The sequence below is a fragment of the Scyliorhinus torazame genome, chromosome 14 (assembly GCF_047496885.1).
Source record: "Scyliorhinus torazame isolate Kashiwa2021f chromosome 14, sScyTor2.1, whole genome shotgun sequence".
In the NCBI taxonomy this organism is placed as follows: domain Eukaryota; kingdom Metazoa; phylum Chordata; class Chondrichthyes; order Carcharhiniformes; family Scyliorhinidae; genus Scyliorhinus; species Scyliorhinus torazame.
This window is the reverse complement of record NC_092720.1, coordinates 211,761,938-211,781,984: the sequence shown is the minus strand read 5'-3', so window position 1 is coordinate 211,781,984 and position 20,047 is coordinate 211,761,938. Positions and strand designations below refer to the sequence as shown.

General features: G+C 49.1%; 1 protein-coding gene across 1 annotated transcript in view; it reads right to left on the bottom strand.

Moving 5' to 3' along the window:
* Nucleotides 1-19,362, bottom strand: part of LOC140389153 (LIM/homeobox protein Lhx9-like) — a 61,455-nt gene extending 42,093 nt beyond the window's left edge. Inside the window, exons 1-2 of the mRNA XM_072473312.1 lie at nt 19,225-19,362; nt 15,129-15,331 (exon numbers count right to left, since the gene is read on the bottom strand). Of these exons, the coding sequence (XP_072329413.1) occupies nt 15,129-15,331; nt 19,225-19,362 (341 nt within the window). The remainder of the gene's footprint in view (nt 1-15,128; nt 15,332-19,224) is intronic.
* Between the last annotated feature and the right edge of the window lie 685 nt (nt 19,363-20,047).

Below are 20,047 nucleotides of genomic sequence, written 5' to 3'. Positions count from 1 at the left end.
TGGGGATTTGGGTTAGAGTTGAGTTTAGTGTTGGGGATTTGGGTTAGAGTTGTGTTGTATGTTGGGGATTTGGGGTTAGAGTTGAGATGAATGTTGGGGATTTGGGTTAGAGTTGAGTTGAATGTTGGGGATTTGGGGTAGAGTTGAGTTGAATGTTGGGGATTTGGTGTAGTGTTGAGTTGAATGATGGGTATTTGGGATAGAGTTGAGTTGAATGTTGGGGATTTGGGTGAGAGTTGTGTTGAATGTTGGGGATTTGGGGTAGAGTTGAGTTGAATGTTGGGGATTTGGGTTCGAGTTGTGTTGAATGTTGGGGATTTGGGGTAGAGTTGAGTTGAATGTTGGGTATTTGGGATAGAGTTGAATTGAATGTCAGGGATTTGGGGTAGAGTTGAGTTGAATGTTGGGGATTTGGGTTAGAGTTGTGTTGAATGTTGGGGATTTGGGGTAGAGTTGAGTTGAATGTTGGGTATTTGGGGTAGAGTTGAGTTGAATGTTGGGGATTTGGGGTAGAGTTGAGTTGAATGTTGGGGATTTGGGTGAGAGCTGAGTTGAATGTTGGGGATTTGGGTTAGAGTTGAGTTGAATGGTGGGGATTTGGTGTTAGAGTTGAGTTGAATGTCAGGGATTTGGGGTAGAGTTGAATTGAATGTTGGGGATTTGGGGTTAGAGTTGAGTTGAATGTTGGGGATTTGGGGTAGAGTTGAGTTGAATGTTAGGGAATTGGGGTAGAGTTGAGTTGGATGTTGGGGATTTGGGGTTGAGTTGGGTTTAGTGTTGGGGATTTGGGGTAGAGTTGAGTTGAATGTTGGGGATTTGGGGGAGAGTTGAGTTGAATGTTGGGGATTTGGGTTAGAGTTGTGTGAATGTTGGGGATTTGGGGTAGAGTTGAGTTGAATGTTGGGGATTTGGGGTTAGAGTTGAGTTGAATGTGTGGAATCTGGGGTAGAGTTGAGTTGAGTGTTGTGGATTTGGGGTAGAGTTGAGTTGAATGTGTGGAATCTGGGGTAGAGTTGTGTTGAGTGTTGTGGATTTGGGGTAGAGTTGAGTTTACTGCTGGCGACTTTGGGTTAGAGTTGAGTTGGGGCAGCACGGTGGCGCAGTGGGTTAGCCCTGTTGCCGCACGACGCTGAGGTCCCAGGTGCGATCCTGGCTCTGGGTCACTGTCCGTCTGGAGTTTGCACATTCTCCCCGTCTCTGTGTGGGTTTCACCCACACTAGCCAAAGATGTGCAGGTTAGGTGGATTGGCCACACTAAATTGTCCCTTAATTGGAAAAAATGAATTGGGTACTCTAAATGTATATATATTTTAAACAGTTCAGTTGAATGTTGGGGATTTGGGGTAGAGTTGAGTTGATTTGGGGGATTTGGGGTAGAGTTGAGATGAATGTTGGGGATTTGGGGTAGAGTTGAGTTGATTTTGGGGATTTGGGGTTAGAATTGAGTTGATGTTGGGGATTTGGGGTAGAGTTGAGATGAATGGTGGGGGTTTGGGGTAGAGTTGAGTTGAATGTTGGGGATTTGGGGTAGAGTTGAGTTGATTTTGGGGATTTGGGTGAGAGTTCAGTTGACTGTTTGGGATTTGGGGTAGAGTTGAGTTTAGTATTGGGAATTTGGGGTAGAGTTGAGTTGAATGTGTGGAATTTGCGGTAGAGTTGAGTTTAAAGTTGGGGATTTGGTGTTAGAGTTGAGGAGAATTTTGGGGATTTAGGGTAGAGTTGAGATATGTTGGGGATTTGGGGTAGCGTTGAGTTTAGTGTTGGTGATTTGGGGTAGAATAGAGTTGATTGTTGGGGATTTCGGGTTAGAATTGAGTAGAATGTTGGGGATTTGGGGTTAGAGTTGAGTAGAATGTTGGGGATTTGGGTTAGAGCTGAGTTGAATGTTGGGGATTTGGGTTAGAGTTGAGTTGAATGGTGGGGATTTGGTGTTAGAGTTGAGTTGAATGTCAGGGATTTGGGGTAGAGTTGAATTGAATGTTGGGGATTTGGGGTTAGAGTTGAGTTGAATGTTGGGGATTTGGGGTAGAGTTGAGTTCAATGTTAGGGAATTGGGGTAGAGTTGAGTTGAATGTTGGGGATTTGGGGTTGAGTTGGGTTTAGTGTTGGGGATTTGGGGTAGAGTTGAGTTGAATTTTGGGGATTTGGGGGAGAGTTGAGTTGAATGTTGGGGATTTGGGTTAGAGTTGTGTGAATGTTGGGGATTTGGGGTCGAGTTGAGTTGAATGTTGGGGATTTGGGGTTAGAATTGAGTAGAATGTTGGGGATTTGGGGTTAGAGTTGAGTAGAATGTTGGGAATTTGGGTTAGAGTTGAGTTGAATGTTGGGGATTTGTAGTAGAGTTGAGTTGAATGTTGGGGATTTCGGGTCCAGTTTCTAGTGTTGGGGATTTGGGGTTGAGTGGAGTTGAATGTTGGGGATTTGAGGTTAGAGATTAGATGAATGTTGGGGATTTGGGGTAGAGTTGAGTTGATTGTTGGGGATTTGGAGTAGAGTTGAGTTTAGTGTTGGGGATTTGGGGTTGGAGTTGAGTTGAATGTTGGGGATTTGGGGAAGAGTTGAGTTGAACATTGGGGATTTGAGGTTAGAGCTGAGTTGAATGTTTGTGATTTGGGTTAGAGTTGAGTTGAATGTTGGGGATTTGTAGTAGAGTTGAGTTGAATGTTGGGGATTTCGGGTTCAGTTTCTAGTGTTGGGGATTTGGGGTTGAGTGGAGTTGAATGTTGGGGATTTGAGGTTAGAGATTAGATGAATGTTGGGGATTTGGGGTAGAGTTGAGTTGATTGTTGGGGATTTGGAGTAGAGTTGAGTTGAATGTTGGGGATTTGGGGTTGGAGTTGAGTTGAATGTTGGGGATTTGGTGTTCGAGTTGAGTTGAATGTTAGGGATTTGGTGTTAGAGTTGAGTTGAATGTTAGGGATTTGGGGTAGAGTTGTGTTGAATGTTGGGGATTTGGGGTAGAGTTGAGTTGAATGTTGGGGATTTGGGGTTGAGTTGGGTTTAGTGTTGGGGATTTGGGGTAGAGTTGAGTTGAATGTTGGGGATTTGGGGTTAGGGTTGAGATGAATGTTGGGGATTTGGGGGAGAGTTGAGTCTAGTGTTGGGGATTTGGGGTAGAGTTGAGTTGAATGTTGGGGATTTGGGGTTAGGGTTGAGATGAATGTTGGGGATTTGGGGGAGAGTTGAGTCTAGTGTTGGGGATTTGGGGTAGAGTTGAGTTGAATGTTGGGGATTTGGGGTAGAGTTGAGTTGAATGTGGGGATTTGGGGGAGAGTTGAGTTGAATGTTGGGGATTTGGGGTAGAGTTGAGTCTAGTGTTGGGGATTTGGGGTAGAGTTGAGTTGAATGTTGGGGATTTGGGGTTAGGGTTGAGATGAATGTTGGGGATTTGGGGGAGAGTTGAGTCTAGTGTTGGGGATTTGGGGTAGAGTTGAGTTGAATGTTGGGGATTTGGGGTAGAGTTGAGTTGAATGTGGGGATTTGGGGGAGAGTTGAGTTGAATGTTGGGAATTTGGGGTAGAGTTGAGATGAATGTTGGGGATTTGGGTTAGAGTTGTGTTGAATGTTGGGGATTTGGGGTAGAGTTGAGTTGAATGTTGGGGATTTGGGGTTAGAGTTGAGTTGAATGTGTGGAATCTGGGGTAGGGTTGAGTTCAATGTTGGGGATTTGGGATTAGAGTTGAGTTGAATGTTGGGGATTTGGGGTAGAGTTGAGTTTAGTATTGGGGATTTGGGGTAGAGTTGAGTTGAATGTTGGGGATTTGGGGTAGAGTTGAGTTTAGTGTTGGGGATTTGGGTTAGAGTTGTGTTATATGTTGGGGATTTGGGGTTAGAGTTGAGATGAATGTTGGGGATTTCGGTTAGAGTTAAGTTGAATGTTGGGGATTTGGGGTTGAGTTGGGTTTAGTGTTGGGGATTTGGGGTAGAGTTGAGTTGAATGTTGGGGATTTGGGGTTAGGGTTGAGATGAATGTTGGGGATTTGGGGGAGAGTTGAGTCTAGTGTTGGGGATTTGGGGTAGAGTTGAGTTGAATGTTGGGGATTTGGGGTTAGGGTTGAGATGAATGTTGGGGATTTGGGGGAGAGTTGAGTCTAATGTTGGGGATTTGGGGTAGAGTTGAGTTGAATGTTGGGGATTTGGGGTAGAGTTGAGTTGAATGTTGGGGATTTGGGGGAGAGTTGAGTTGAATGTTGGGAATTTGGGGTAGAGTTGAGATGAATGTTGGGGATTTGGGTTAGAGTTGTGTTGAATGTTGGGGATTTGGGGTAGAGTTGAGTTGAATGTTGGGGATTTGGGGTTAGAGTTGAGTTGAATGTGTGGAATCTGGGGTAGGGTTGAGTTCAATGTTGGGGATTTGGGATTAGGGTTGAGTTGAATGTTGGGGATTTGGGGTAGAGTTGAGTTTAGTATTGGGGATTTGGGGTAGAGTTGAGTTGAATGTTGGGGATTTGGGGTAGAGTTGAGTTTAGTGTTGGGGATTTGGGTTAGAGTTGTGTTGTATGTTGGGGATTTGGGGTTAGAGTTGAGATGAATGTTGGGGATTTGGGTTAGAGTTGAGTTGAATGTTGGGGATTTGGGGTATAGTTGAATTGAATGTTGGGGATTTGGGGTATAGTTGAATTGAATGTTGGGGATTTGGGCTAGAGTTGAGTTGAATGTTGGGGATTTGGGGTTAGAGTTGAGTTGAATGTGTGGAATCTGGGGTAGAGTTGAGTTCAATGTTGGGGATTTGGGATTAGAGTTGAGTTGAATGTTGGGGATTTGGGGTAGAGTTGAGTTTAGTATTGGGGTTTTGGGGTAGAGTTGAGTTGAATGTTGGGGATTTGGGTTAGAGTTGAGTTTAGTATTGCGGATTTGGGGTAGAGTTGAGTTGAATATTGGGGATTTGGGGTAGAGTTGAGTTTAGTGTTGGGGATTTGGGTTAGAGTTGTGTTGTATGTTGGTAATTTGGGGTTAGAGTTGAGATGAATGTTGGGGATTTGGGTTAGAGTTGAGTTGAATGTTGGGGATTTGGGGTATAGTTGAATTGAATGTTGGGGATTTGGGGTACAGTTGATTTGAATGTTGGGGATTTGGGGTTAGAGATGAGTTGAATGTTGGGGTTTGGGGTAGAGTTGATTTGAATGTTGGGGCTTTGGGGTTAGAATTGAGTTGATTTTGGGGATTTGGGGTAGAGTTGAGATGAATGTTGTGGATTTGGGGTAGAGTCGAGTTGACTTTGGGGATTTGGGGTAGAGGAGTTGAATGTTGGGGATTTGGGGTAGAGTTGATTTAAATGTTGGGGCTTTGAGGTTAGAATTGAGTTGATTTTGGGGATTTGGGGTAGAGTTGAGATGAATTTTGGGGATTTGGGGTAGAGTTGAGTTTAATGTTGGGGATTTGGGGTAGAGTTGAGTTGATTTTGGGGATTTGGGTGAGAGCCCAGTTGACTGTTGGGGATTTGGGGTAGAGTTGAGTTTAGTATTGGGAATTTGGGGAAGAGTTGAGTTGAATGTGTGGAATTTGCGGTAGAGTTGAGTTGAAAGTTGGGGATTTAGGGTAGAGTTGAGATGTGTTGGGGTTTGGGGGAGAGTTGAGACGAATGTTGGGGATTTGGGGTAGAGTTGAGTTGAATGTTGGGGATTTGGGGTAGAGTTGAGTTGAAGGATGGGTATTTGGGATAGAGTTGAGTTGAATGTTGGGGATTTGTGGTAGAGTTGAGTTAAATGTTGGGTATTTGGGATAGAGTTGTGATGAATGTTGGGTATTTGGGGTTGCGTTGAGTTTAATGTTGGGGATTTGGGGTAGATTTTGTTGAATGTTGGGGATTTGGTGTAGAGTTGCGTTGAATGATGGGTATTTGGGATAGGTTGTGTTGAATGTTGGGGATTTGGGGTAGAGTTGAGTTGAATGATGGGTATTTGGGGTAGGTTGAGTTGAAAGTTGGGGATTTGGGGTAGAGTTGGGTTGAATGTTGGGGACTTGGGGTAGAGTTGAGTTGAATGTTAGGGATTTGGGGTAGAGTTGTGTTGAATGTTGGGGATTTGGTGTTAGAGATGAGATGAATGTTGGGGATTCGGGGTAGAGCTGAGTTGAATGTTGGGGATTTGGGGCAGAGTTGAGTTGAATGTTGGTGTTTTTGTGTAGAGTTGAGTTCAGTATTGGGGAATTGGGGTAGAGTTGAGTCTAGTGTTCGGGATTTGGGGTAGAGTTGAGTTGAATGTTGGTGTTTTTGTGTAGAGTTGAGTTCAGTGTTGGGGATTTGGGGTAGAGTTGAGTCTAGTGTTAGGGATTTGGTGTAGAGTTGAGTTGAATGTTGGTGTTTTTGTGTAGAGTTGAGTTCAGTATTGGTGATTTGGGGAGAGTTGAGTTGAATGTTGGGAATTTCGGGTAGAGTTGAGTTGAATGTTGGGGATTTGGTGTAGAGTTGAGTTGAATGTTGGGGATTTGGGGTAGAGTTGAGTTGAATGTTAGGGATTTGGGGTAGAGTTGAGTTGAATGTTGGGGATTTGGTGTAGAGTTGTGTTGAATGTTGGGGATTTGGGGTAGAGTTGAGTTGAATGTTGGGGATTTGGGTTAGAGTTGAGTTGAATGTTGGGGATTTGGGGTTAGAGTTGAGATGAATGTTGGGGATTCGGGGTAGAGCTGAGTTGAATGTTGGGTATTTGGGATAGAGTTGAGTTGAATGGTGGGGATTTGGTGTTAGAGTTGAGTTGAATGTTAGGGATTTGGGGTAGAGTTGAGTTGAATGTTGGGGATTTGGGGTAGAGTTGAGTTGAATGTTAGGGATTTGGGGTTGAGTTGAATGTTGGGGATTTGGTGTAGAGTTGAGTTGAATGTTGGGGATTTGGGGTAGAGTTGAGTCTAGTGTTGGGGATTTGGGGTAGAGTTGAGATGAATGTTGGTGTTTTTGTGTAGAGTTGAGTTCAGTATTGGGGAATTGGGGTAGAGTTGAGTCTAGTGTTGGGGATTTGGGGTAGAGTTGAGATGAATGTTGGTGTTTTTGTGTAGAGTTGAGTTCAGTATTGGGGATTTGGGGTAGAGTTGAGTCTAGTGTTAGGGATTTGGTGTAGAGTTGAGTTGAATGTTGGTGTTTTTGTGTAGAGTTGAGTTCAGTATTGGTGATTTGGGGAGAGTTGAGTTGAATGTTGGGAATTTCGGGTAGGGTTGAGTTGAATGTTGGGGATTTGGGGTAGAGTTGAGTTGAATGTTAGGGATTTGGGGTAGAGTTGAGTTGAATGTTGGGGATTTGGTGTAGAGTTGTGTTGAATGTTGGGGATTTGGGGTAGAGTTGAGTTGAATGTTAGGGATTTGGGGTAGAGTTGAGTTGAATGTTGGGGATTTGGGTTAGAGTTGAGTTGAATGTTGGGGATTTGGGGTAGAGTTGAGTTGAATGTTGGGGATTTCGGTTAGAGTTGAGTTGAATGTTGGGGATTTGGGGTTAGAGTTGAGTTGAATGTTGGGGATTTGGGGTAGAGTTGAGTTGAATGTTGGGGATTTGGGTTAGAGTTGAGTTGAATGTTGGGGATTTGGGGTTAGAGTTGAGTTGAATGTTGGGGATTTGGGGTAGAGTTCAGTTGAACGTTGGGGATTTGGGGTAGAGTTGAGTTGAATGTTGGGGATTTGGGTTAGAGTTGAGTTGAATCTTGGGGATTTGGGGTTAGAGTTGAGTTGAATGTTGGGGATTTGGGTTCGAGTTGAGTTGAATGTTGGGGATATGGGGTTAGAGTTGAGTTGAATGTTGGGGATTTGGGGTAGAGTTGAGTTGAATGTTGGGGATCTGGGGTAGAGTTGAGTTGAATGTTGGTGTTTTTGTGTAGAGTTGAGTTCAGTATTGGGGATTTGGGTAGAGTTGAGTTGAATGTTGGTGTTTTTGTGTAGAGTTGAGTTCAGTATTGGGGATTTGGGGGAGAGTTGAGTTGAATGTTGGGAATTTCGGGTAGAGTTGAGTTGAATGTTGGGGATTTGGGGTAGAGTTGAGTTGAATGTTGGGGATTTGGGGTAGAGTTGAGTTGAGTATTGGGGATTTGGGGTCGAGTTGAGTTGAATGTTGGGGATTTGGGGTAGAGTTGAGTTGAATGTTGGGGATTTGGGGTAGATTTTGTTGAATGTTGGGGATTTGGTGTAGAGTTGCGTTGAATGATGGGTATTTGGGATAGGTTGTGTTGAATGTTGGGGATTTGGGGTAGAGTTGAGTTGAATGATGGGTATTTGGGGTAGGTTGAGTTGAAAGTTGGGGATTTGGGGTAGAGTTGGGTTGAATGTTGGGGACTTGGGGTAGAGTTGAGTTGAATGTTAGGGATTTGGGGTAGAGTTGTGTTGAATGTTGGGGATTTGGTGTTAGAGATGAGATGAATGTTGGGGATTCGGGGTAGAGCTGAGTTGAATGTTGGGGATTTGGGGCAGAGTTGAGTTGAATGTTGGTGTTTTTGTGTAGAGTTGAGTTCAGTATTGGGGAATTGGGGTAGAGTTGAGTCTAGTGTTCGGGATTTGGGGTAGAGTTGAGTTGAATGTTGGTGTTTTTGTGTAGAGTTGAGTTCAGTGTTGGGGATTTGGGGTAGAGTTGAGTCTAGTGTTAGGGATTTGGTGTAGAGTTGAGTTGAATGTTGGTGTTTTTGTGTAGAGTTGAGTTCAGTATTGGTGATTTGGGGAGAGTTGAGTTGAATGTTGGGAATTTCGGGTAGAGTTGAGTTGAATGTTGGGGATTTGGTGTAGAGTTGAGTTGAATGTTGGGGATTTGGGGTAGAGTTGAGTTGAATGTTAGGGATTTGGGGTAGAGTTGAGTTGAATGTTGGGGATTTGGTGTAGAGTTGTGTTGAATGTTGGGGATTTGGGGTAGAGTTGAGTTGAATGTTGGGGATTTGGGTTAGAGTTGAGTTGAATGTTGGGGATTTGGGGTTAGAGTTGAGATGAATGTTGGGGATTCGGGGTAGAGCTGAGTTGAATGTTGGGTATTTGGGATAGAGTTGAGTTGAATGGTGGGGATTTGGTGTTAGAGTTGAGTTGAATGTTAGGGATTTGGGGTAGAGTTGAGTTGAATGTTGGGGATTTGGGGTAGAGTTGAGTTGAATGTTAGGGATTTGGGGTTGAGTTGAATGTTGGGGATTTGGTGTAGAGTTGAGTTGAATGTTGGGGATTTGGGGTAGAGTTGAGTCTAGTGTTGGGGATTTGGGGTAGAGTTGAGATGAATGTTGGTGTTTTTGTGTAGAGTTGAGTTCAGTATTGGGGAATTGGGGTAGAGTTGAGTCTAGTGTTGGGGATTTGGGGTAGAGTTGAGATGAATGTTGGTGTTTTTGTGTAGAGTTGAGTTCAGTATTGGGGATTTGGGGTAGAGTTGAGTCTAGTGTTAGGGATTTGGTGTAGAGTTGAGTTGAATGTTGGTGTTTTTGTGTAGAGTTGAGTTCAGTATTGGTGATTTGGGGAGAGTTGAGTTGAATGTTGGGAATTTCGGGTAGGGTTGAGTTGAATGTTGGGGATTTGGGGTAGAGTTGAGTTGAATGTTAGGGATTTGGGGTAGAGTTGAGTTGAATGTTGGGGATTTGGTGTAGAGTTGTGTTGAATGTTGGGGATTTGGGGTAGAGTTGAGTTGAATGTTAGGGATTTGGGGTAGAGTTGAGTTGAATGTTGGGGATTTGGGTTAGAGTTGAGTTGAATGTTGGGGATTTGGGGTAGAGTTGAGTTGAATGTTGGGGATTTCGGTTAGAGTTGAGTTGAATGTTGGGGATTTGGGGTTAGAGTTGAGTTGAATGTTGGGGATTTGGGGTAGAGTTGAGTTGAATGTTGGGGATTTGGGTTAGAGTTGAGTTGAATGTTGGGGATTTGGGGTTAGAGTTGAGTTGAATGTTGGGGATTTGGGGTAGAGTTCAGTTGAACGTTGGGGATTTGGGGTAGAGTTGAGTTGAATGTTGGGGATTTGGGTTAGAGTTGAGTTGAATCTTGGGGATTTGGGGTTAGAGTTGAGTTGAATGTTGGGGATTTGGGTTCGAGTTGAGTTGAATGTTGGGGATATGGGGTTAGAGTTGAGTTGAATGTTGGGGATTTGGGGTAGAGTTGAGTTGAATGTTGGGGATCTGGGGTAGAGTTGAGTTGAATGTTGGTGTTTTTGTGTAGAGTTGAGTTCAGTATTGGGGATTTGGGTAGAGTTGAGTTGAATGTTGGTGTTTTTGTGTAGAGTTGAGTTCAGTATTGGGGATTTGGGGGAGAGTTGAGTTGAATGTTGGGAATTTCGGGTAGAGTTGAGTTGAATGTTGGGGATTTGGGGTAGAGTTGAGTTGAATGTTGGGGATTTGGGGTAGAGTTGAGTTGAGTATTGGGGATTTGGGGTCGAGTTGAGTTGAATGTTGGGGATTTGGGGTAGAGTTGAGTTGAATGTTGGGGATTTGGGGTAGATTTTGTTGAATGTTGGGGATTTGGTGTAGAGTTGCGTTGAATGATGGGTATTTGGGATAGGTTGTGTTGAATGTTGGGGATTTGGGGTAGAGTTGAGTTGAATGATGGGTATTTGGGGTAGGTTGAGTTGAAAGTTGGGGATTTGGGGTAGAGTTGGGTTGAATGTTGGGGACTTGGGGTAGAGTTGAGTTGAATGTTAGGGATTTGGGGTAGAGTTGTGTTGAATGTTGGGGATTTGGGGTTAGAGTTGAGATGAATGTTGGGGATTCGGGGTAGAGCTGAGTTGAATGTTGGGGATTTGGGGCAGAGTTGAGTTGAATGTTGGTGTTTTTGTGTAGAGTTGAGTTCAGTATTGGGGAATTGGGGTAGAGTTGAGTCTAGTGTTCGGGATTTGGGGTAGAGTTGAGTTGAATGTTGGTGTTTTTGTGTAGAGTTGAGTTCAGTGTTGGGGATTTGGGGTAGAGTTGAGTCTAGTGTTAGGGATTTGGTGTAGAGTTGAGTTGAATGTTGGTGGTTTTGTGTAGAGTTGAGTTCAGTATTGGTGATTTGGGGAGAGTTGAGTTGAATGTTGGGAATTTCGGGTAGAGTTGAGTTGAATGTTGGGGATTTGGTGTAGAGTTGAGTTGAATTTTGGGGATTTGGGGTAGAGTTGAGTTGAATGTTAGGGATTTGGGGTAGAGTTGAGTTGAATGTTGGGGATTTGGTGTAGAGTTGTGTTGAATGTTGGGGATTTGGGGTAGAGTTGAGTTGAATGTTGGGGATTTGGGTTAGAGTTGAGTTGAATGTTGAGGATTTGGGGTTAGAGTTGAGATGAATGTTGGGGATTCGGGGTAGAGCTGAGTTGAATGTTGGGTATTTGGGATAGAGTTGAGTTGAATGGTGGGGATTTGGTGTTAGAGTTGAGTTGAATGTTAGGGATTTGGGGTAGAGTTGAGTTGAATGTTGGGGATTTGGGGTAGAGTTGAGTTGAATGTTAGGGATTTGGGGTTGAGTTGAATGTTGGGGATTTGGTGTAGAGTTGAGTTGAATGTTGGGGATTTGGGGTAGAGTTGAGTTGAATGTTGGGGATTTGGGGCAGAGTTGAGTTGAATGTTGGTGTTTTTGAGTAGAGGTGAGTTCAGTATTGGGGAATTGGGGTAGAGTTGAGTCTAGTGTTGGGGATTTGGGGTAGAGTTGAGTTGAATGTTGGTGTTTTTGTGTAGAGTTGAGTTCAGTATTGGGGATTTGGGGTAGAGTTGAGTCTAGTGTTAGGGATTTGGTGTAGAGTTGAGTTGAATGTTGGTGTTTTTGTGTAGAGTTGAGTTCAGTATTGGTGATTTGGGGAGAGTTGAGTTGAATGTTGGGAATTTCGGGTAGGGTTGAGTTGAATGTTGGGGATTTGGGGTAGAGTTGAGTTGAATGTTAGGGATTTGGGGTAGAGTTGAGTTGAATGTTGGGGATTTGGTGTAGAGTTGTGTTGAATGTTGGGGATTTGGGGTAGAGTTGAGTTGAATGTTAGGGATTTGGGGTAGAGTTGAGTTGAATGTTGGGGATTTGGGTTAGAGTTGAGTTGAATGTTGGGGATTTGGGGTTAGAGTTGAGTTGAATGTTGGGGATTTCGGTTAGAGTTGAGTTGAATGTTGGGGATTTGGGGTTAGAGTTGAGTTGAATGTTGGGGATTTGGGGTAGAGTTGAGTTGAATGTTGGGGATTTGGGTTAGAGTTGAGTTGAATGTTGGGGATTTGGGGTTAGAGTTGAGTTGAATGTTGGGGATTTGGGGTAGAGTTCAGTTGAATGTTGGGGATTTGGGGTAGAGTTGAGTTGAATGTTGGGGATTTGGGTTAGAGTTGAGTTGAATCTTGGGGATTTGGGGTTAGAGTTGAGTTGAATGTTGGGGATTTGGGTTAGAGTTGAGTTGAATGTTGGGGATATGGGGTTAGAGTTGAGTTGAATGTTGGGGATTTCGGGTAGAGTTGAGTTGAATGTTGGGGATCTGGGGTAGAGTTGAGTTGAATGTTGGTGTTTTTGTGTAGAGTTGAGTTCAGTATTGGGGATTTGGGGTAGAGTTGAGTTGAATGTTGGTGTTTTTGTGTAGAGTTGAGTTCAGTATTGGGGATTTGGGGGAGAGTTGAGTTGAATGTTGGGAATTTCGGGTAGAGTTGAGTTGAATGTTGGGGATTTGGGGTAGAGTTGAGTTGAATGTTGGGGATTTGGGGTAGAGTTGAGTTGAGTATTGGGGATTTGGGGTCGAGTTGAGTTGAATGTTGGGGATTTGGGGTAGAGTTGAGTTGAATGTTGGGGATTTGGGGTAGAGTTGAGTTGAATGTGAGGGATTTGGGGTAGAGTTGAGTTGAATGTTGGGGATTTGGTGTAGAGTTGAGTTGAATGTTGGGGATTTGGGGTAGAGTTGAGTTGAATGTTAGGGATTTGTGGTAGAGTTGAGTTGAATGTTGGGAATTTGGGTTAGAGTTGAGTTGAATGTTGGGGATTTGGGTTAGAGTTGAGTTGAATGTTGGGGATTTGGGGTAGAGTTGAGTTGAATGTGCGGAATTTGCGGTAGAGTTGAATTGAATGTTGGGGATTTGGGTTAGAGTTGAGTTGAATGTTGGGGATTTGGGTTAGAGTTGAGTTGAATGTTGGGTATTTGGGTTAGAGTTGAGTTGAATGTTGGGGATTTGGGGTTAGAGTTGAGTTGAATGTTGGGGATTTGGGTTAGAGTTGTGTTGAATGTTGGGGATTTGGGGTTAGAGTTGTGTGAATGTTGGGGATTTGGGGTAGAGTTGAGTTGAATGTTGGGGATCTGGGGTAGATTTGAGTTGAATGTTGGTGTTTTTGTCTAGAGTTGAGTTCAGTATTGGGGATTTGGGGTAGAGTTGAGTTGAATGTTGGGGATTTGGGGTAGAGTTGAGTTGAATGTTGGGGATTTGGGTTAGAGTTGAGTTGAATGTCGGGGATTTGGGGTAGAGTTTAGTTGAATGTTGGGGATTTGGGTTAGAGTTGAGTTGAATCTTGGGGATTTGGGGTTAGAGTTGAGTTGAATGTTGGGGATTTGGGTTAGAGTTGAGTTGAATGTTGGGGATTTGGGGTTAGAGTTGAGTTGAATATTGGGGATTTGGGTTAGAGTTGAGTTGAATGTTGGGGATTTGGGGCAGAGTTGAGTTGAATGTGTGGAATTTGCGGTAGAATTGAGTTGAATGTTGGGGATTTGGGTTAGAGTTGAGTTGAATGTTGGGGATTTGGGTTAGAGTTGAGTTGAATGTTGGGTATTTGGGTTTGAGTTGAGTTGAATGTTGGGGATTTGGGGTTAGAGTTGAGTTGAATGTTGGGGATCTGGGGTAGAGTTGAGTTGAATGTTGGTGTTTTTGTCTAGAGTTGAGTTCAGTATTGGGGATTTGGTGTAGAGTTGAGTTGAATGTTGGGGATTTGGGTTAGAGTTGAGTTGAATGTCGGGGATTTGGTGTAGAGTTGAGTTGAATGTTGGGGATTTGGGTTAGAGTTGAGTTGAATCTTGGGGATTTCGGGTTAGAGTTGAGTTGAATGTTGGGGATTTGGGTTAGAGTTGAGTTGAATGTTGGGGATATGGGGTTAGAGTTGAGTTGAATGTTGGGGATTTGGGTTAGAGTTGTGTTGAATGTTGGGGATTTGGGGTAGAGTTGAGTTGAATGTTGGGGATCTGGGGTAGAGTTGAGTTGAATGTTGGTGTTTTTGTGTAGAGTTGAGTTCAGTATTGGGGATTTGGGGGAGAGTTGAGTTGAATGTTGGGAATTTCGGGTAGAGTTGAGTTGAATGTGTGGAATTTGGGGTAGAGTTGAGTTGAATGTTGGGGATTTGGGTTAGAGTTGACTTGAATGTTGGGGATTTGGGTTAGAGTTGAGTTGAATGTTGGAGATTTGGGTTAGAGTTGAGTTGAATGTTGGGGATTTGGGGTTAGAGTTGAGTTGAATGTTGGGGATTTGGGTTAGAGTTGTGTTGAATGTTGGGGATTTGGGGTTAGAGTTGTGTGAATGTTGGGGATTTGGGGTAGAGTTGAGTTGAATTTTGGGGATCTGGGGTAGAGTTGAGTTGAATGTTGGTGTTTTTGTCTAGAGTTGAGTTCAGTATTGGGGATTTGGGGTAGAGTTGAGTTGAATGTTGGAGATTTGGGGTAGAGTTGAGTTGAATGTTGGGGATTTGGGTTAGAGTTGAGTTGAATGTTGGGGATTTGGGGTTAGAGTTGAGTTGAATGTTGGGGATTTGGGGTAGAGTTGAGTTGAGTCTTGGGGATTTGGGGTTCGAGTTGAGTTGAATGTTGGGGTTTTGGGGTTAGAGTTGAGTTGAATGTTGGGGATTTGGGGTTAGAGTTCTGTTGAATGTTGTGGATTTGGTGTAGAGTTGTGTTGAATGTTGGGGATTTGGGGTAGAGTTGAGATGAATGTTGGTGTTGTTGTGTAGAGTTGAGTTCAGTATTGGGGATTTGGGGTAGAGTTGAGTTGAGTGTTGGGGATTTGGGGTAGAGTTGAATTGAATGTTTGGGATTTGCGGTAGAGTTGAGGTTAGTGTTGGTGTTTTGGTTGGGGTTGTGGATTCACACTTGGGGTTGGAGTTTTTATTGCAGTTTATTGTTGTGGTTTCGTGGTTGATGTTTCTGGTTTAACATTGCCGATTTATGAGGTAGGGTTCAGTTCAAAGTTAAGGGTCGGGCGTCACCTGCTGTGTGCGATTGGGCGACAGAGTAGGGCGATGTTAAGAGAGAATGGGATGGCCTTCCCCTTCGCCATTCTCTGAAAAGGGATGTGCGTTACCTGTAGTAATCATCCTTGCAGTAAATGTCGCCATCTTTCGAGAAACAAGTGAGCTCGGAGCCCAAGGCCAGATCGCACACACAACACTTTAGGCAGCGAGCGTGCCAAGGTCGATCCACCGCAAAGAGCACATAACGATCATAGATGGATTCTCCACAGCCCGCACATACCGCAGCCTTGGTGCTGAGGTCAAGTCGCAGGCCCTGGAAATGGGAGAGAGAGAGAAAAGTAAACCAGCATCCGGAAACATTTATCACTCGGAATTCAAACTTCACTAAAAATACCAAATCTTCTCGAAAGGAAAAAGAAGAGGTGGAGAGTGAGGATGGCAATTGTGGAGAGAGTGAGGGTGGAGAGAGTGAGGGAGGGTGGAGAGTGAGATATCATAGATATCAAAGAATTTACAGTGCAGAAGGAGGCCATTCGGCCCATCGAGTCTGCACCAGCTCTTGGAAAGAGCACCCTACCCAAGGTCAACATCTCCACCCTATCCCCATAACCCAGTAACCCCACCCAACACTAAGGGCAATTTAGGACACTTAGGGCAATTTATCATGGCCAATCCACCTAACCCGCACATCTTTGGAGGGTGGAGAGAGTGAGGGTGGAGGGTGTGAGGGAGGGTGGAGGGTGTGAGGGTGATGGCGAGAGTGTGAGGGTGGAGTGAGGGTGGAGAGTGAGGAGAGTGAGGGTGGCAATTGTGGAGAGAGTGAGGGAGAGTGGAGAGTGTGAGGGAGGGTGGAGAGTGTGAGGGAGAGTGGAGAGTGTGAGGGAGAGTGGAGAGTGTGAGGGAGAGTGGAGAGTGTGAGAGAGAGTGGAGAGTGTGAGGGAGGGTGGAGAGTGTGAGGGAGAGTGTGAGGGAGAGTGTGAGGGAGAGTGTGAGGGAGAGTGTGGGGGAGAGTGTGAGGGAGGGTGCGAGGAGAGGGTGCGAGGGAGGACGGAGGGTGAGAGGGAGGGCGGAGGGTACGAGGGAGGGCGGAGGGTGCGAGGGAGGGCGGAGGGTGCGAGGGAGGGCGGAGGGTGCGAGGGAGGGCGGAGGGTGCGAGGGAGGGCGGAGGGTGCGAGGGAGGGCGGAGGGTGCGAGGGAGGGCGGAGGGTGCGAGGGAGGGCGGAGGGTGCGAGGGAGGGTGGAGGGTGCGAGGGAGGGCGCGAGCGGGAGGGCGAAGGGTGCGAGCGGGAGGGCGGAGGGTGCGACAGGGAGGGTGTGAAGGAGGGCGGAGAGTGTGAGGGAGGGTGGAGGGTGTGAGGGGGAGTGGGGAGTGTGAGGGAGAGTGGGGAGTGTGAGGGAGAGTGGAGAGTGTGAGGGAGAGTGTGGGGGAGAGTGTGAGGGAGGGTGCGAGGGAGGGTGCGAGGGAGGGCGGAGGGTGCGAGGGAGGGCGGAGGGTGCGGGCGGGAGGGCGGAGGGTGCGAGCGGGAGGGCGGAGGGTGCGAGAGGGAGGGTGTGAAGGAGCGTGGAGGGTGTGAGGGAGGGTGGAGGGTGTGAGGGAGGGTGAAGGGTGTGAGGGAGGGTGGAGGGAGGGTGGAGTGTGCGAGGGAGGGCGGAGGGTGCGAGGGAGGGTGGAGAGTGCGAGGGAGGACGGAGGGTGCGAGGGAGGACGGAGGGTGCGAGGCAGGGCGGAGGATGCGAGGGAGGGCGGAGGGTGCGAGGGAGGGCGGAGGGTGCGAGGGAGGGCGGAGGGTGCGAGGGAGGGCGGAGGGTGCGAGGGAGGGTGGAGGGTGCGAGGGAGGGCGGAGAGTGCGAGGGAGGGCGGAGGGTGCGAGGGAGGGCGGAGGGTGCGAGGGAGGGCGGAGGGTGCGAGGGAGGGCGGAGGGTGCGAGGGAGGGCGGAGGGTGCGAGGGAGGGCGGAGGGTGCGAGGGAGGGCGGAGAGTGCGAGGGAGGGCGGAGAGTGCGAGGGAGGGCGGAGAGTGTGAGGGAGGGTGGAGCTTGTGAGGGAGGGTGGAGAGTGCGAGGGAGGGTGGAGAGTGCGAGGGAGGGTGGAGAGTGCGAGGGAGGGTGGAGAGTGCGAGGGAGGGTGGAGAGTGCGAGGGAGGGTGGGGAGTGCGAGGGAGGGTGGAGGGTGCGAGGGAGGGTGGAGGGTGCGAGGGAGGGCGCGATCGGGAGGGCGGAGGGTGCGAGCGGGAGGGCGGAGGGTGCGAGAGGGAGGGTGTGAAGGAGGGCGGAGAGTGTGAGGGAGGGTGGAGGGTGTGAGGGAGAGTGGGGAGTGTGAGGGAGAGTGGGGAGTGTGAGGGAGAGTGGAGAGTGTGAGGGAGAGTGTGGGGGAGAGTGTGAGGGAGGGTGCGAGGGAGGGTGCGAGGGAGGTCGGAGGGTGCGAGGGAGGGCGGAGGGTGCGAGCGGGAGGGCGGAGGGTGCGAGCGGGAGGGCGGAGGGTGCGAGAGGGAGGGTGTGAAGGAGGGTGGAGGGTGTGAGGGAGGGTGGAGGGTGTGAGGGAGGGTGAAGGGTGTGAGGGAGGGTGGAGGGAGGGTGGAGTGTGCGAGGGAGGGCGGAGGGTGCGAGGGAGGGTGGAGAGTGCGAGGGAGGACGGAGGGTGCGAGGCAGGGCGGAGGATGCGAGGGAGGGCGGAGGGTGCGAGGGAGGGCGGAGAGTGCGAGGGAGGGCGGAGGGTGCGAGGGAGGGCGGAGGGTGTGAGGGAGGGCGGAGGGTGCGAGGGAGGGCGGAGGGTGCGAGGGAGGGCGGAGGGTGCGAGGGAGGGCGGAGGGTGCGAGGGAGGGCGGAGGGTGCGAGGGAGGGCGGAGGGTGCGAGGGAGGGCGGAGGGTGCGAGGGAGGGCGGAGAGTGCGAGGGAGGGCGGAGAGTGCGAGGGAGGGCGGAGCGTGTGAGGGAGGGCGGAGATTGTGAGGGAGGGTGGAGAGTGCGAGGGAGGGTGGAGAGTGCGAGGGAGGGTGGAGAGTGCGAGGGAGGGTGGAGAGTGCGAGGGAGGGTGGAGAGTGCGAGGGAGGGTGGAGTGTGCGAGGGAGGGTGGAGGGTGCGAGGGAGGGTCGAGAGTGCGAGGGAGGGTGGAGGGTGCGAGGGAGGGTGGAGGGTGCGAGGGAGAGTGGAGGGTGCGAGGGAGGGCGGAGGGTGCGAGGGAGGGCGGAGGGTGCGAGGGAGGGTGCGAGGGAGGGTGGAGGGTGCGAGGGAGGGTGGAGGGTGCGAGGGAGGGTCGAGAGTGCGAGGGAGGGTGGAGGGTGCGAGGGAGGGTGGAGGGTGCGAGGGAGAGTGGAGTGTGCGAGGGAGGGAGGAGGGTGCGAGGGAGGGCGGAGGGTGCGAGGGAGGGTGCGAGGGAGGGTGGAGGGTGCGAGGGAGGGCGGAGGGTGCGAGGGAGGGTGCGAGGGAGGGTGGAGGGTGCGAGGGAGGGTGGAGGGTGCGAGGGAGGGTGGAGTGTGTGAGGGAGGGTGGAGGGTGTGAGGGAGGGTGGAGGGTGCGAGGGAGGGTGGAGAGTGCGAGGGAGGGTGGAGGGTGCGAGGGAGGGTGGAGGGTGCGAGGGAGGGTGGAGGGTGTGAGGGAGGGTGGAGGGTGTGAGGGAGGGCGGAGGGTGCGAGGGAGGGCGGAGAGTGTGAGGGAGGGTGGAGGGTGCGAGGGAGGGCGGAGGGTGCGAGGGAGGGCGGAGGGTGCGAGGGAGGGTGCGAGGGAGGGTGGAGGGTGCGAGGGAGGGTGGAGGGTGCGAGGGAGGGTCGAGAGTGCGAGGGAGGGTGGAGGGTGCGAGGGAGGGTGGAGGGTGCGAGGGAGAGTGGAGTGTGCGAGGGAGGGAGGAGGGTGCGAGGGAGGGCGGAGGGTGCGAGGGAGGGTGCGAGGGAGGGTGGAGGGTGCGAGGGAGGGTGGAGGGTGCGAGGGAGGGTGGAGAGTGCGAGGGAGGGTGGAGGGTGCGAGGGAGGGTGGAGGGTGCGAGGGAGGGTGGAGTGTGTGAGGGAGGGTGGAGGGTGTGAGGGAGGGTGGAGGGTGTGAGGGCGGGTGGAGAGTGAGGATGGACATTGAGTGGGAGTGAGTGAAGAGCTCTGTCAGGGGGACGGCAGACGCACCAGGAACCCAATGGCCTGCTTTGTGCGTTAAGGTGTGTTGGGGTCTCCAGGCTCGATCTGTCCTCTCAGTCCCACAATCCAGTTCTCACAGTCAACTCACCTCGTCCATGTTCACGTCCAGACCCAGGCCAACCTGATACGAAGCATCGCCCTCCTCCAGGACGGCTCCCCGCATTTCATCCTCTGGGAATGCGTGCAACAGCATGGTGGAATACTGGAAGTTGCAGTCCCCATCCATCCCCGCGGGAGGATCTTGTGAGATGGAGCACGACCCTTGAACCCTCGGACCTGAGGCCTTGTGCGGTCTCACAGCCTGGGCGATGGCTGCTGCTCCTTCGAAGGAAAATCAAAGCTGTTAGTCAAGAGCAGCGCAGTGACTGTGCTTCAGTTCCCATCTCGTGACAACTCTATTTATACGCGGTATCTCTCACACCAGGACAGCCTGTCTGCTGGGAAAGTATGAGGTAACACTCTCTCGGAAACCAAAGCTAGGACTTGTAGTTTCCTACATTCCTCCATCACCTCCAACACCTCATCCTCTTCCCAACGCACCTTCCAATGCAACTACAGAAGGTGCAATACCTGGTCACCATCTCAAGCCCGAAACACTCTTTTCAAGTGAGGCAGCGCTTCACGTGCACCTCCTTCAATGTGGTTTATTGCATTTGCTGCTCACAATGCGGCCTACTCTACATTGGAGAGACTATACACAGACTGGGTGACCGCTTGCTGTCCCACCCAGTCCCAGAGGGGGAAAGGACAGTGTCTGACCCACTGTCCCGCCCAGTCCCAGAGGGGGAAAGGACAGTGTCTGATTCCCTGTCCCGCCCAGTCCCAGAGGGGGAAAGGACAGTGTCTGACCCACCCAGTCCCAGAGGGGGAAAGGACAGTGTCTGACCCACTGTCCCACCCAGTCCCAGAGG